The 15,035-nt window shown below is 42.1% G+C and overlaps 1 protein-coding gene and 1 long non-coding RNA gene across 4 annotated transcripts; one reads left to right on the top strand and one right to left on the bottom strand.

The window, feature by feature from the left end:
• The first annotated feature begins 7,985 nt into the window (after window positions 1–7,985).
• On the top strand, window positions 7,986–11,882 carry GDF9 (growth differentiation factor 9). Its single transcript, XM_006263403.4, has 2 exons — window positions 7,986–8,481; window positions 10,580–11,882. Exons 1-2 carry the CDS (start codon window positions 8,052–8,054, stop codon window positions 11,527–11,529), a joined length of 1,380 nt encoding a protein of 459 aa, XP_006263465.2. The 5' UTR covers window positions 7,986–8,051; the 3' UTR covers window positions 11,530–11,882.
• LOC109280927 (uncharacterized) lies at window positions 9,465–14,993 on the bottom strand. 3 transcript variants are annotated; one of them, XR_009464414.1, is made up of 3 exons: window positions 14,872–14,993; window positions 14,126–14,168; window positions 9,465–9,912 (listed from the first exon to the last, which is right to left on the bottom strand). It is a non-coding gene; the product is annotated as an uncharacterized LOC109280927 (long non-coding RNA). The 3 variants fall into 3 exon arrangements; XR_009464413.1 differs by having other exon boundaries at window positions 14,792–14,877; XR_002087416.2 differs by lacking the exons at window positions 14,126–14,168; window positions 14,872–14,993 and adding an exon at window positions 10,643–10,730.
• Between the last annotated feature and the right edge of the window lie 42 nt (window positions 14,994–15,035).

The following is a 15,035-nucleotide window of genomic DNA, read 5'->3' as shown; positions in this document are numbered from 1 at the left end:
TAGTATGAGCACAAATCTTGCTTCACCTCCTTTTCTCACGTCTTGGATGCTAGCTGCTGAAAGACCATTAAACATAAGGGAGCTTAAGGAAGTCTTCAATCCAGCTGTCAGTGGGAGGAGATGTAGGCAATTCTAAGCTCTGGGAATCCTGTAGGGAGGGAAACTGCTGATTCTTTATCCTCACTCCCCTCTCACAAGGGAATATTTAAGTTTACAAAGATTAGAACTGGAAATGTCTTGGACTCTATTCAATTTGTTTTTACTTGAAAAAGATTTGTAAAGAAAATCTTTCAACTTGAAAAAGAAATTTTCAAATCATATGTTGTAAATAAACATTTTCCCTGTGTTACTAGTAACAACTTAACGTATAAAACCAGAAAAGAATAAATCTGCTATGTTGAAAAAAATATATATTATCCTTGATTCCATAGAGTCAAAAATTGTGCTGACCACCTGCTATTGTTTCCTTTTTGCTTTTCTCTCCTCTTATGCAATAAATGTGATTTTCCTCTATAATTTTTGTTTATAACCAGGTTCACAGTCATCTCCTCTTTGGACAAAAACATACCATCAAACTCCAGGGGTAAACCAAAACATATCTCCATTGATATCAGTGGGGCTCCAGGCACATGAAAGAGGCAGGATGATTGAAGGAGCAAAGCAAAATTGCAGGGCAGGATTTATTTCTTCAAAAGACAACTTTTTGAGCTGGAAAATGTAAAAAGAATAATCATGGAATCCATTCTGTTGTGTTAAAATTGTTTTAATCAGTTCTGCATCCGTCTCTCTCCCCAACAAAGTGAGACTTTGCTAATTTTTTAAAAGCTTTCACTTCCCAATTACATTTTCTTCTCTGCGTCTACTAAGTAGTTATGAATGTCGCTTCTCCAGAAATCTACTGCTAATTACAATGCTGATGCTAATTAAATATGAACAACAACACCACCACCAAAAGAATCATTAGCACAGGAGCTTCTCTTTTAGCCCCATCTACCCTTATTTTTGATCTTTTATTCTGGATGATCTCTCTCGTGACAAGCCTCTGAGTCTGCATCCAGAGGGTTTTAGTTCAGTGTTTCCCAAACTGTGGTCTGTGGAACCCTGATGGTCCATAAAGCCATGATACATGACACACAGATTGTACCCATTCCCAATCCGTCTTTCAATGAAAACTTGATGAAAGAGTTACTGTGAGTCACTATGCACATGTAGGGTCAACAGTATTCAGCTAGTTTGAAAAGCTTTGGAGGACCTGATTGAGGTGTTTGGTTTACACTTGAAAGCTCCACACATCACAATAAAAATGTCAAGTTCTAGGGACTGAAGTCCCCTACCTGCATCAAACTGGCAAAACCTTGGCAGCAGCAGCACAGGCTATCTATCCCCACACTGCCCTGCTGATGGCTGAGATTTTTATACTGTAGATCTCACAGACCGCGCAGCCCTAAGGAATGAAGACAATGGTGGCTTTAAGACAATGTAGCCCCTCCTTCCTGGGCTGCTCTAGGGTAAAGGAAGAATAATGTACAAAGTAGGCAGTTATATTAAGCTACAGCAGTTTCCTCAAGAAGCCGTTTGGGTAGCAGCTGTATTGAGAATGAAAATCCAGCCCACAGGGTTACAGGCAAAGTCCTCAACTATTCAAACACCAAAAAAGCTGAGCAGACTGTCCTGAGTTGAGTACATTGTGGGGTCAGTCTCTTTGAAAGTCAGATCAGGGCACCTGCAGGTGCAGAACACTTCATGATTGCCGAACACAGGAAAAATTCTGTACTCAAAATCTCTTGAGTACTAGGTTGCCTGTGAACGTGGCATTCTACATAGTGTAACCCTGCGCAGGACATTACCTGTGCTGTCACATGAACAGTGGGATCCTGGGGTGCCTGGTTGTGAGTGGCCCCGCCCAGCTCCCTGGGTAGCTGCTGCAGGGTCCCCGAGCAGAGAGCCTCCCCTTACACTCAAACAACCTTGCAGACCATTATAAAACTATTTACAGGATTTAATTATTTACAAGGTAACATATAACCAGTGCAATAGAACAAATGTTACACCGGATGACCTGGTGGTGGGGGCTTAAGGGTTAATACTTCTTGGATACACATTACACTAGGGGAAGGTATACAGATTACCCACGATAAATAAGGAACCAATAAATAAACACATTGATATTCCAACTAATAAACCATCAAGAACTTATTCACACAGTCTATAACTTGTACACTGTGTACTGAGGACCCTGTGTGCACTGCCCCTGGCGGGGTGTCTCGGGGAGCCCCTGCACAGGATCTGTGGGTGGTCCCTGGTGTTGGCATCCCTCACACCAGCTCCAGTGGTCTCAGTGCTGCAAGCCGTGGCTCCTCCCCTGCAGTCCCTGCAAGAGAGCTGAATCCTGCCCGAGCCCCCTCCCTGGCTCAGCAGGGAGCAGTGTCTGGGCTGCAGGTTGTAACAGTTTCCCTGCCCAGCACAGCATCACAGCACCCAGCAAATGCAGCCACACCCTGGGCCCTGCCTGGCTCGGGGCTTCTGGTGGCTGAACCAGTCCCTGGCCCTCTAGCCCAGGGCTCCCTCCAGCACCTGATCCTGCACCTCCCCAGGGCCTTCTCACTCACAGGAGTAAAAACCAGGGCAGTCTCCAGCAGTCTCCCCCTAGCCCTGCACACCCCTGCCCTGCTGTGCTCACCCAGCCACACAGGGGCTTGCAGAAGGAAGGGTCTTCCCAAGCTCAGTCTCCTCATAGGCAGCTCCTCTCTTGTGCCCGCCTCAGCAGGGCTCGGGGGAAAGGAGGGAGAAGGGACACACTGCAGCACTCTGGGTGCAGCCTCTCACTGCTACTTCTGCAGGGCTCTGCCAGGGGCTCTCAGAAGGATGGCTGTAGGGAGATCCTTTCCCTGGTCTCCAGCCTGTGTTCTGCCCCCTCTCTCTCCTTTGTTCTCCTCCCCAAGAAGACTGCTCCCCTCTTTTAACTAGGCCTCTCAGCCAATCCCAGGCCAGGACTCTTGCCAGGGTTTTGCTAACATCTCTCATTCAAACCCCGCTGGGGTTACATCACTCTTCCCACTTCCAAGAGGGCTACCACCAAAACAGCTTTACTTGCCCTCTTGTGCTACCACTCCCACAGGTGCCGCCATGATGGAGCTGCACCTTTGGCAGTGCCTGAGTGGAAACTTGGAGAAATATGTTAGTGCAACCATGCTCCATTTTCCTTTCAGCCCTAGACTTACTGGCAGAGGCTGCAAGTAAAAGGCCAATTAACATGGATGGATCTTGTGACTGAGACGCTTGCTTATGAAACAACTACCCATTCCATACAGGCCATCAAAAAAAGTGATAGCTTTAAAATTTGCAAGCCTCCAGTTCCCTCAGTCATCTAGTCTGGCTCAGCGGTTCAATTTTCAATATATCTCTCTCAAAAGCCTCTTAGCTCACAGTGCAGAGGTGAATTAAACCAGTTTAAAACTAGTATAAACTGGGCCAGAATCAGAGCCACTCAATTGCTCCATCAGTTGCTCTATGCCAGTGTGTTGGCTGATTCATTTTATTAAAAAATGAATTAAAGTACAAACCAACTCACTCAGCAAAACTTTAAAAAGTAACTGACCTTAGAAGTGATGGTGCCCACCTCTTATCATAACCTAATCAGCTGTGAGAAAAAGGCTACATTATTTTACATTACAGACTGCTAGCTGAATATAATCCTAACCAGTTTTGTAATTAACCTTCTACTCCGAGTGAAACTATGCCAGACTGACATTTTGTAAGTTAATTAAGCTTTCTCCAAGCAAGCACTCCTTCCTTGGAAACAGCAAGATCTGAATGTTAGATGATGGGGTGACATTTTACCACATTACTGATAACACAGGTCTAATTAAAAACAACTGACAAGAAAGGAGATTCTCTCAGGTATCAGCCTAATGAAATAAAATAAAAAAAAATCCCAATTAGACACGTTCAGCAACAGGAGGCTCTGTGCATTCCTGAAGTAATCAATAGTGCTCCAGTGGAGGTCTTTCAGACCACATTCCACAGATAGCCAGTAGTGACTGAAAAGCACCCTGCTTATTTGGATGCCTAGATCTGAGATTGGAGTTAGATGTGCTCTGCTTAGGGACTGAAAGGTAATCTGAGGGCACTAGAACCACAATTACTTTTCTATTACATTTCTCCAAGGCTGGTATTAGTGTCTGCAGAGAAGTGAAAGGCAAGAAGCATGTTAACAGCAAATGACAGATATAAATCAGTTACTTTACACTGTAATTAATACTTATAGGGACACGGTCAGGTAGGTGAGGGCAAAAATGCAGGTTTTGTGGGAGGAAGGATCTCTTTACTGTTGCTTTTGTTAGTTTAAAAAAAAAAATCCTCTGGATTTAAACATTCACTTTCAATGTTTGTAGCCTAGACATCAGAGCACCAAGTGCTCTTCGCTAGTGCATGAAAACCTGCAAGGGAAATCAACTGGGTATAAAAGCAAAACAGAGTGAACATGAAAGAAAAACAGTGCTGATAGAAAAAAGGAAGTTGGAGTTTTGACATTCTTTTTTAATCGTCTCAGATATTCTTGGTCACCTTCTTGCTTTGCTTCAAATAAATTCTGCTAGGCTCAGTTGCTAATGAGGAGGGTGAAAGAACCTGGGGAAAGCTATGCCTACCACATTCGTGTCTGAATGTGGCTTCTTCATTTTATCACTGATGATACAGAACATGTCCTTTACAGTATCTATTAGAGCCCATCTAGATTTTTTTTCAAATCAACAGTATGTATATTAAACTGTTTATTTTATCCCCTGTTGATCTGTACAATAACCAGCCTAAGTATGGGAAATATATTCTAAATGGGTTGTTAAACATTTTTGACCCATAATAAAATATACCCAGAAAGAGACACTGATATCTAAAAAGAAGAACTTATGCATAATTGTGGTGCCTAACCCAATATCCTGATTCTTGAGGCATCAAAGCTCTGTGAGCACCTCAAATTTCAATATTAAAATATCCTGGGTAACAACATTTCTGATTCTGTGCATGGCTAGAAGAACCATGGTCTTGAAAGGGCTAAGAAGGCAAGTACCGTGCTCAACCAGGATCCGTAAAGTAGGCACTCCTTCTAGCCCCTGAAGGGCTTGATCTGGTAGGCATTCTTGGGAAATACCTGTCAAGCTCTGCATAAAATGGAGAAGCAATACCTCTGAACACTTGCTCAGTGGTTAGAGCACTTGTGTAATACACGAGACCCAAGTTAAATTCCTGCCTCTGCCTGAAAGGGGCTCTAACATATATTGCCTGTCTTTCAGGGGAGTACCCAGATCACCAACCTATAGACTATTTCAGGTGAAGATACTCACTCCCCTCCTGAGCTGTTCCACCTTGCAGAAAAGTACTGAAAATTCACTGGGCCAAAGAGAGTGTGAGCGCTAGCAAGAAGGAACAGGCAGGCAGCACTCTGGGTTCACTCTGTTCCAAGGAGGTTTTATGTATTTTTCATTGGATAGAATACACAAATAGGCCCAAAGCAGGGCCTGGAACATAGGACTCCTGCCTAGGTGAGTCCTCTAACCACTAGACTCAGTGGCAGACTCTCTCTCACACAATTCTTCTTGATTTTTTTTACAGGACAGTGAAACAGCTTCAAAAGCTGGGGTGCAAACAGGCTCCCAATACTTCCTAGCCCCCAAAAAGCTTAGATCATGCTGATTGGAGTACTCTTCTGAGTTGGGAGTTGTGGTTTAGAATCCCCTCAGGGGCCAAATGGAGTCAGACTGGAGAGGGTGCTCAAACCACTGACCAACTGACTGCATAAAAGAGGATATCACCACTATAAAAGAGGGATGATCCCTGCTCATTTTTGATAGAAAAGAGAAAGTTCTGGACTGTTAATCCTAAATGGCAAGAAGTGCTTCCTGTTAGTGCTAATGAGTGCTCAAACCCTAAAGAGGTGCAGAATTTAAGCCAAATCCCTGTCTGCATCAGCTCACGGAGTCTCCCTCAATCAGCATGCAAGTTTCTACGGATCCCATTCTGAGACACTGAACTCCCCCATGAATGGTATGGGGACCTGAAGTAATCAACTAAATTCTAGATTCTACTGTAGCACCAGGCACATAAAAGTTAAAGGCTCCAAAGCCCCTAATCCCAAATCTTTAATTTCTGTGTATTTCAGAGCCCACATCTGTAAAATAGGTCTTATTGGTCTGTGTTGCGTGGACAGCCTGATGTGTATAAAACACTGTGATTTATAAAGCACTTATGTACTAAGCGCCTTGTTATTTAAGTGCTATGCAGCATTAATACTAATCTGTAGGGTATTAGTAACTTTTGCACAAAGGTGAGTACACTGATATAGTTACACTGGTATGAATCCCTAATACCACACTGGTTCAATTTTTACCAGGTCTTCCAGGAGTCACTCTTTTGCTCCAAAACAACACAAGTTGTCTATACCAACGTGCTTGAACTAGAGCCTAAAGAGAAAAAAAATATCCAGAACATACCCGTATTCCTTCTGTAGGTCTCTCCCCTTACTGATCAAAAGTCTTATTTAAAGAGGACCACCTCTAGCAGCACAGAGCCCTTTATTGGGTCAGTATTAAGGAAGGAAATGTTACAAGGTGTTACAAGATCCAAACAAGTGAGTCAACTCAGCCTTGCTTAGCTGGTAAAAGTGAACAATATTGCTGCTACATAATGGAATTGCAATTTATAGGAAAGAAGGAGGAACTCTAATAAAATAAAGTACAATAAAGAAAATGTACTCTATTAAAATAAAGTGAAGTGTTGAAGTTATTTGTGACTCCTGGGCTTGTCAAAGATAACTTGAAGCTACATCTTAAATAAGTGTGCTGAGTTAACAGGGATAAAATGAATGAACAAAGGGCAAAATAAATCTTAAATGCTGTGACTACAACCACAGTGAAACAGCTCACTTTTATCCCTGCTGTGTATGCTCATGGACCAGTGACAACTGCAATGGTGAAAGGTTACTACTTGCAGCTTTACCTAAATTACTTACCGTGCATACAACAAAGGGGAAAAGTCTGCCCCTTCACAGCCTGTTTCTCAGCTACTCTGTTTAATTAACTGATGCCCAAATAAAAGAAAGCAATTAGTTTTAAATCAGATGGGATCCAAAATTCCCAATATACCAATAATCAGTTTACTCTCTACTCCTGGTGCTCCAGCTATGTCTAGGGAATGGTCTAACATACCACGCCATAACTGATGCCTAGATTCAGATGCTTCTAGCTTACAGAAGTGGACTGAAACTATTAGAAAGTAACAAAACAAGGTGTGTTCATATTTAGTCCCCCTCCGGTTTAGTGTACTGTCAGAACTCAGATCATTAGATTGTTCTGTCTCTAAGGTATTTATAGTGGACCCATTGCCAAATACCAGTAACTAAACATCAAACTGAAAACTAAAGTATTATACATAAAGGATACTTGTTTCTTCCATTTCTTGTGGTTACACAGAACCGTTCCCCAATCCCTTTTCTTCTTTTAGTCAGCATTTTCTGTCTGTCTCATTTCACTTGTGGTGCTACTAGAAATGTAACTTCATAATTTCCATAAGAATCTTTTTTCTTACTAGCTCATTAAAAGATTATTGTTAAGTTTTGCTTCAGAGTTACCATTAAGTCGGCATCATTATTGTTAAGGGCCTTTAGATTCTATAGCTCTTTTAGGGGCACATGTTGTTTTAGGGCTGTTGATACAGAGTAACTAATACTCATTTAGTGTTTCTCACAGACTCCCTCTAGAGGCTGATAGGGATACAATCTCTAATTAGTATACCTCTCTATAATTAATAATGATTTCCATGTGAACGTGGGTACAGTGTGAGAATGAGGATCTTGTTTCCAGTCATTATGGTGAAAGATCTTAGCCTGAACTCAGTCACCTGGGTCCATTGACCAGCTGTAGGTCTTTCCACCAGCAGAAACTTCCTTTGCATGCACACCTGAAACATATTTAGGGAACCAGGCTTGGCTCTTCTTTCTATTCTAGCATATAATCTGTCATGGGAAGGCATTTTTTTCTGCTGTGATCTCTAGAGACATGGATGTTCCCTGGAAATTTTTTATCTATTTCTGTTGTTACACCAGGCTGCTTTCTTCTAACATCTTATGTTCCCCCAGCTCCAGGGATGATGTAGTGCCTGATGAGACTCTTGAGTTGTTGCTAGTTCCTGATAATAAGCTGCCTGAGCTACCTCCATTGTTGCTGCTGCCACCAGGTATGAGAAGTGGCTATACCCTCCTGCCTCCCCTTCTGAAGGTGCTGTCTGACCAGAGACACCAGCACTGGGAAAGTGAGGTCCCAAGGCTCCAACCAGACTCCAGAGCCCTTAGGTACATGAAGAGACTGTACAAGATGTCTGCCACCAAAGAAGGGATCCCAAAAGTCAAGGGAAGTCACCTCTATAACACTGTCCGTCTCTTCACTCCACATGCTGAGTGCAAATACCACCACGGGAATGAAATGAAAGGTATGTTGGGGTGTCCTGGGATGGGATAGGATGGGATGTGGGGGTGGGTGATAACAAGTTTTTCACTCTTTCCATAATTAAAATGTAGTAAAGAAAGCTCTAATCCAACCAATCTGTAACTTAAAATTTGCTGAGTGGCTTTTCCTTTAAGCTGTTAGGGTATTTCTGAAATCTAAGCTAAGGCTTCTCACAATTTGGGCCTCTACACCCAAGCAATACCTACCTCAAGTCCTACTACTGCTTAGTTATAACTCCATTTAAGTACTATCTAGGATTAAAACTACTGTTTTGAAGATGATAAACTCACTAGCTTCTTGGAAAATAGCAGGGGGAAAAAAGACATCCCATAAAATCTACTAGATGCTTCCTATCTTATTACTACCTCTTTCAATTCTGCTTCTAGTAAGGCAGTGAAAACAGCAATGATCTGTTACAAGGCAGCTTTTTAATTGGGCTAGGACTGCTTTCCTTGTAACATTAACCAAAGAAAAATCCCACCCCACTTCTATAAACACCCATAAGTATAAAATAGAATGTCTAGTAAGTTAGATGTAAGGTAGACAAACTTACATGGCTGGGCAATTTCAAGGAGAACATGATTGTGCAGGGTGATAGATGTGATCTGGTTACAACACTGACAACAAGAGTCTAGACTTCTAATTGTATACATGGCTACGGATAAGTTGCTTCAGGTCTCGGGTTTTCTCACCTGTAAAATAGGATTATCCTATCTAAAGATATGAACAGTTTCTCTCCTAAAGGAGAGAAGTGCTTTGAAGTGGAGATTCACTAAAAATTATAAATTTATAGAATACAAACTAAAAAACAAACAAACCAGAATATGCCTTTTGAATAGGCTTTATGCAGCATAAAAATCTATTGTTTAAGTGAGACCTATTAACAATGGGTATGTGTTCATTTTAGCATGCCTTAAATATTACTTTAAATCTGGTAGGAAAAGTTTGAACCAAGCCACCAAAAACTGTTTTGAAGATACTTTTATTCAAATTTAGAAGTCAAGTGTCGTACCTAAGAAAAATATTAATAAAAGAATAAAGTCCTAATCTGACTTCAAGGCATGGACTGTGCTGGTAAACTCAAAAGCAAACCATTTTAGTTGCTCAAGGCATGAAACCTGAATTGAAAATACTATATAATATACTGTATAAATTTATTATTAATATCTTATTTGGTATTCTGTACTACTAGTCAACACATCTAAAAACAAAATTTGCAGTGTTAGGGCTCTGGAGTCTGAAAACTTAAAAGCATGGACAAGATCACTGTATTAAAATAATGAAACATTTCATCTTGGGAGATGAGTAAGAGGTGGCACTGATTAAAATACACAAAAAATGGTGTAGAGTTGGTAGATGAGGAGCTTCTGAGTCTTTCATTTCATAATCCAAGCACAGGGGAACAGTCTGAAACCTGAAAGGCAGCAGATTTTAAAAAATGACTAAAATAAATAATTTTTCACACAATATATAATTAGACAATCAAACCCTTTTGTTAAAGATTCCACTGAAGCCAAGAATCTAGCAGGACTGAAAAGGGGATTGGACATCCATACAGATAACTACCGTATCCATAATTAATGCTAGAAAAGCTGTGGAAAGGCTAAAAGACCTCCACTTTTAGGGTTTAAACCAATCTTTAGCTACTAAGTGTTAGGTGCTCAAGGGGTAGATAATCCCATGTGTATTTTAACATCAGTTTCTTGCATGTTCTTCTGAGGCTTCTAGTACTAGCCACTTATGAAAACAGGATATTGGACTAGATAAACTGCAGGTCTGAGCCAGAGTAGGGCAATACTGACAATGAAAGGACACTGCCTAGTAGCCTGGTTGTATAACTTCTAGTATCTCTTAGAACCAGCAAAGACTTTTTCCCCTGTGCCATAGCTGCAAAACTAGCAGCAAACTCTCCCTTGTGTTTTAATGGACACATTCTACATAATGGCATTTGCCTTCCTTTAATACAGAACATCACTGATGTAAGCATAATCAAGGAATAGTCTGCCTTTATTTATATCAGTGCTCATTGTCATTCTACCATAGACCTGTTGAATCTCTACAGACTCTGTTTCATTTTGCAGGAGACCTTCACTCAGTGGATCTGCTTTTCAACCTGGATCGTGTTACTGCTCTAGAGCACTTACTCAAGTCAGTTTTGCTCTACTCCTTTGACAGATCAGTTTCCTCCTCTTCTCCAATTACATGCATGTGCCACCTGGTTGTTAAGGAGAATGATCCTTCTAGCCAAGTGTGTCCCAGTGTTCCACAGTCGATAACTTTTAATCTGCGATTTGAACTTAGAAGGCGCAAGTGGGTTGAAATTGATGTGACCTCCTTTCTTCAGCCACTGATTACCACTAACAAAAGAAATGTTCATATGGCTGTGAATTTCACTTGTCTGAAAGATGATCAACACCAGAACGTTAAACAGGAAGGTTCCTTTAATACAGCTTTGGTTCTCCCTTCTCTTATTTTATATCTAAATGATACCAGCAAACAAGCTTATCATCGGTGGAATGTGCTTAGATTTCAGAAGAGAAACCCAGTGTGGTCCAGACAGAGAAACAATCCACTAGCTGATCCTGCAGAAGATGCCAGAAGAGACAATATAGAGGGCAAAAGAACATCCCGCCACCGAAGAGATGATGTAAAAGAAAGCCTGGCATCTTCAACCTATAATATGAGTGAATACTTCAAACAATTCCTTTTCCCTCAAAATGAATGTGAGCTTCACAACTTCCGTCTAAGCTTTAGCCAACTAAAGTGGGACAAATGGATAATAGCACCACATCGATACAGCCCTCAGTACTGCAAAGGTGACTGTCCAAGGGTGGTTGGACATCGTTATGGATCTCCAGTCCATACAATGGTACAGAACATCATATATGAGAAACTGGACTCATCTGTTCCAAGACCCTCTTGCATCCCTGCAGAATATAGCCCACTGAGTGTCTTGACAATAGAGCCTGATGGTTCTATAGCCTACAAAGAATATGAAGACATGATAGCTACTAAATGTACTTGCCGGTAATGGGTAAATCCCACACTGTTACACATTTTCAGGATATTTCTGTAGTAATAAAAGCAATTTATAGACCTGACCAACTAAACATCAAAAATGTAGTTAAAATATCCTTTTTTTTTTTTTTTTTTTTTTAAGTAATAGGTTACAACTTACCTTGCAGTTAGTGGCAGGTATTTGCATAATGGCACTTATTTTATAGCCCCTTCTAATTTATTGAAAATGAGGAACTCCACTTAAGTAAAACTTTTTTTTAACTGGGAAAAGTATTGCATTTAAAAAGTGGGAGCAACTTCAATAACTAAAGAGATCTACTGTAAGCTGTACATTATGGGGAAATAAATATTTGTGACTTCATGCCATTTCTGTGTAAAGCCTCTTTTTTTTTTTTTTAAGACTCCTACACTAAGACTTCTAGTGTTTGGACTTCTAGACACTCAATTTCAAGTGTGCTTTTAGTGACTTTTTTTAACCACTCTTCCTTACCATACTGACTAGATGTAAGGTTATCAGAAGTAGGAGACAACCTGTTTTGCCAAGCTGTTGGGTCTTTCATACAGAGTGGTGATAAGTGAACATGCTATCTGAAGAATATTCTGATTTTGCTTTTTAAAAAAACTGCTGGGGGTAACTTGTTATCCCATTCCAACTGTTCAGTGAATTGTTACTCGACCACTTACGGGGGAAAAATGCCACCCTTTGGAAGTACTTGCATCAGATGTATTAATGGGTTCTATTTTAAAAATAGTATTCAGTTAACTTTTGTGGATGCTTGCTGTGTTTACTGCTGTCTGGCTATGAACAAGAAATAACTGTTAATTTTAACAGTGAGCTAAATTTTGAAATGTGCAATTTATACTTGGAATAACACATTGAGTAACTGAAATTATAAAGGTATGTCTTACACTATCCTCCCTGAAAATTTTTTTTTTTTTTTAAATCCCACTTTCCACTGACTTTAATACCAATGACAGATTAAAGTAGTATTTATTCTGAAACCTGAATGTGCTCTAAGAAATGTAAAATGGGTCAAGCTTAACTTTTTTTTTTTTTTTTAAATCCTGCACTGCTTCCCTAATTCTATTCATCTCCAGCATGAAGACTCTCCTAGAGTTGGCATTCTAAACCTCAAACTCATTGAATTTTTGTAAACATCCCAAAACCTACCTAACCCAAAAAAAACCTTCAGAAAGAGTGGTGTTTTTTATTTAATTAAGTATTCTTGCAAGATTTCTTTTTAGATATTCTGGCTGCATATTACCCTGCACTCCCGTTTTCTGATTCATAGCCTTCTATTTTAAACTTACTGAGCAGTCTGTAAACGTTTGAATACACGCCGGAACCCTCCTTCTACAACAATGCATTTAAATCGCCTAACCAGCATGCTAACAATCAGTTCCTGCTTCTGCATAACTCCAAGGGGAGTGACCAGAGTAGTAAGTGCAGGATTAAGCTGGGAAGTCATGAGTCTAAATTCTCCCTCTACTAATAGTAGTCTATGTGATGACTTTGAGCCTCCATATTGCCATCTCTTCAACACAGCTAATACCCAGCTACCTGGTACAGCTATTGCAGTGAATTATTTAATGTCTATACAGCTCTTTAGAAGTAAAAGTATATTGGGGCTGAGTATTATCCAGCTGTTTCCAATATTCCTACAGCTTCAACTTTAAACCAGATGTTTCACTCAGCCTGTATTTTCAGGGTTTCAGCTAAAACAACTGTTCACTATCTATTATACCTAAAATCTTGTTGTTGTTGTTGTTGTTGTTGTTTGCTTGCCTGTTTTTGGTTTTTTAGGGGTGGGGGAGTAGATGGAAGGGACAAAGCTGTTTTAAACTCAGTATAAACAATATCTGACCTTGATAGTATAAAGTGGAGAGTGGCTTTATCGTAAGTTTACTGCTGTTAAGAGCTATATCAGTATAACGTTTGTTTGTTTGTTTTTCTCTTCCAACCAGGCTGTGCCTTGAGATCCTTTAAGGATGCTGTGGAATATCACAGTTAACACTGTTAGGCTTATAAAAATCATTTGCAAGATAAACCCAGATACTTAGAAGAAATCCACAGCAGTGGTCTTTGAGCAATTTGCAACAGAGAAACTGCTCTGTGGGTTTGTTTGGGTTTTTTTTTTTTTTTTCCTGCACTCAAAAGTGAAAACTAAGAGTTGGCACTTTCTGAGGGGTGCCTTAAGTCTTAAACTGTTGAGCCCTATTGCTTTAGCAAAACGTCATTTTCGTGCATCCCAATTTCTGTTAGCCTTATTCGAATAGAATAGAAACGCTTGTTGGCTAAGCGTAAAACACAGAAGCACACGGACAAAGAAAAACCTCATTTGCCTTAAGTCAAGCACTTCAGCATAGGAAACTGCACTTGGGACACCTGTGGTCTAAGCAGGCAGCAGAAAACTACATGAAAGGTTAAGACCACGTTTCCCTGAGTTGTCAGATATAAATATATATAGCCTGCAATGATAATACAGCACTAACACTATGCATCTTGCCCTCTGGACATGTGGAAAAGGCAATGGCAGGTTCCCTGAGCCGGTCCGAAGGCAGATGTAGGGTTGTTGCAGTGTGGGTGTACGTGTCTAGACTGTACCTACCATAAATGGGGCTTTCAGCCAGAAGTGAGGTCCCTGGAAGCCCCTGAAATATAAATAAACATAAGCTACTTTCAACACAAACAAGTGCCATGCTTCAGTGCAAAAGCCTGCCTTAGCCCACCTGGCTTGAGCAAACACCCCTTGCTTTCACCTGCCAGTACAATAAATTCTTGGTGTCTCCCAAGACGCTGGTGCCACCCAACCCGGGCCACACCGACGTTAGATTAAGCGGTGGCCCAAGCTGTTTTCAGTGCATGTAATGCTTCAGGGTAGGGTTTTAAAAAACAAGCCTATGCCAGGATGCTGCAGGCCTGCAGTGTAACTAGGGGTGGGGGGGGCAGCGGATTTCGGGCACAATCCGGGGCAGGCCGAGCACGCGGCGGCCCGGGCGGGGTGGCAGCAGCTCAGCCAGGGCCCGAGGAGCTCCTGGCGCGGCCGCTCCGGGAACCACGGCGCCCGGGCGCAGAAGCCGGGTCTTGGGGAGGCGGATCGGCGCCACATCCTGCCGGGGGAGGGGGGGTCAGGCGGTGACCCTGCGGGCACCAGAGGGGCAGCACGGGGAGCTCAGCGGAGCGCAGCCTGGGCAGGAGCCTCAACTGGGCCTGCTGGCCCCATCCCGCCAGGCTGACTGCAGCCCTGCCAGCGAGTGCAATGGCCGCGAGGCACCTCAGGGACGCCGGTGTTCGCCGCCATTGCAGGCAGAGACAACACCTGAAACCCGGCGCCGCCTGCCCTGCCCCCCCCACCTCGAGCGGCCGTTCCCCGGGGGAGGGGCGTGGCCTCGCCCCTCACAGGCCGCGCGCCAGAAGGCGGGGCTTGTTCCGGGGAGGGGCGTGGCTTCGCCCCTTACAAGCCGCGCCCCGGGTAGGGGGCGGGGCTTGCCAGGGAGGGTGTGGCCTCGCCCCTCACT

The sequence above is a fragment of the Alligator mississippiensis genome, chromosome 9 (genome assembly GCF_030867095.1).
Source record: "Alligator mississippiensis isolate rAllMis1 chromosome 9, rAllMis1, whole genome shotgun sequence".
Classification (NCBI taxonomy): Eukaryota; Metazoa; Chordata; order Crocodylia; family Alligatoridae; genus Alligator; species Alligator mississippiensis.
This window is presented reverse-complemented; position numbering and strand designations above follow the sequence as displayed.

What these genes read in the sequence shown, in the direction of transcription:
- GDF9 (XM_006263403.4), top strand. Translation starts at nt 8,052, where the DNA reads ATGGATGTTCCCTGGAAATTTTTTATCTATTTCTGTTGTTACACCAGG. An exon ending in CCACGGGAATGAAATGAAAG is followed by an intron (nt 8,482 to 10,579) that starts GTATGTTGGGGT and finishes TTCATTTTGCAG; the next exon opens with GAGACCTTCACTCAGTGGAT.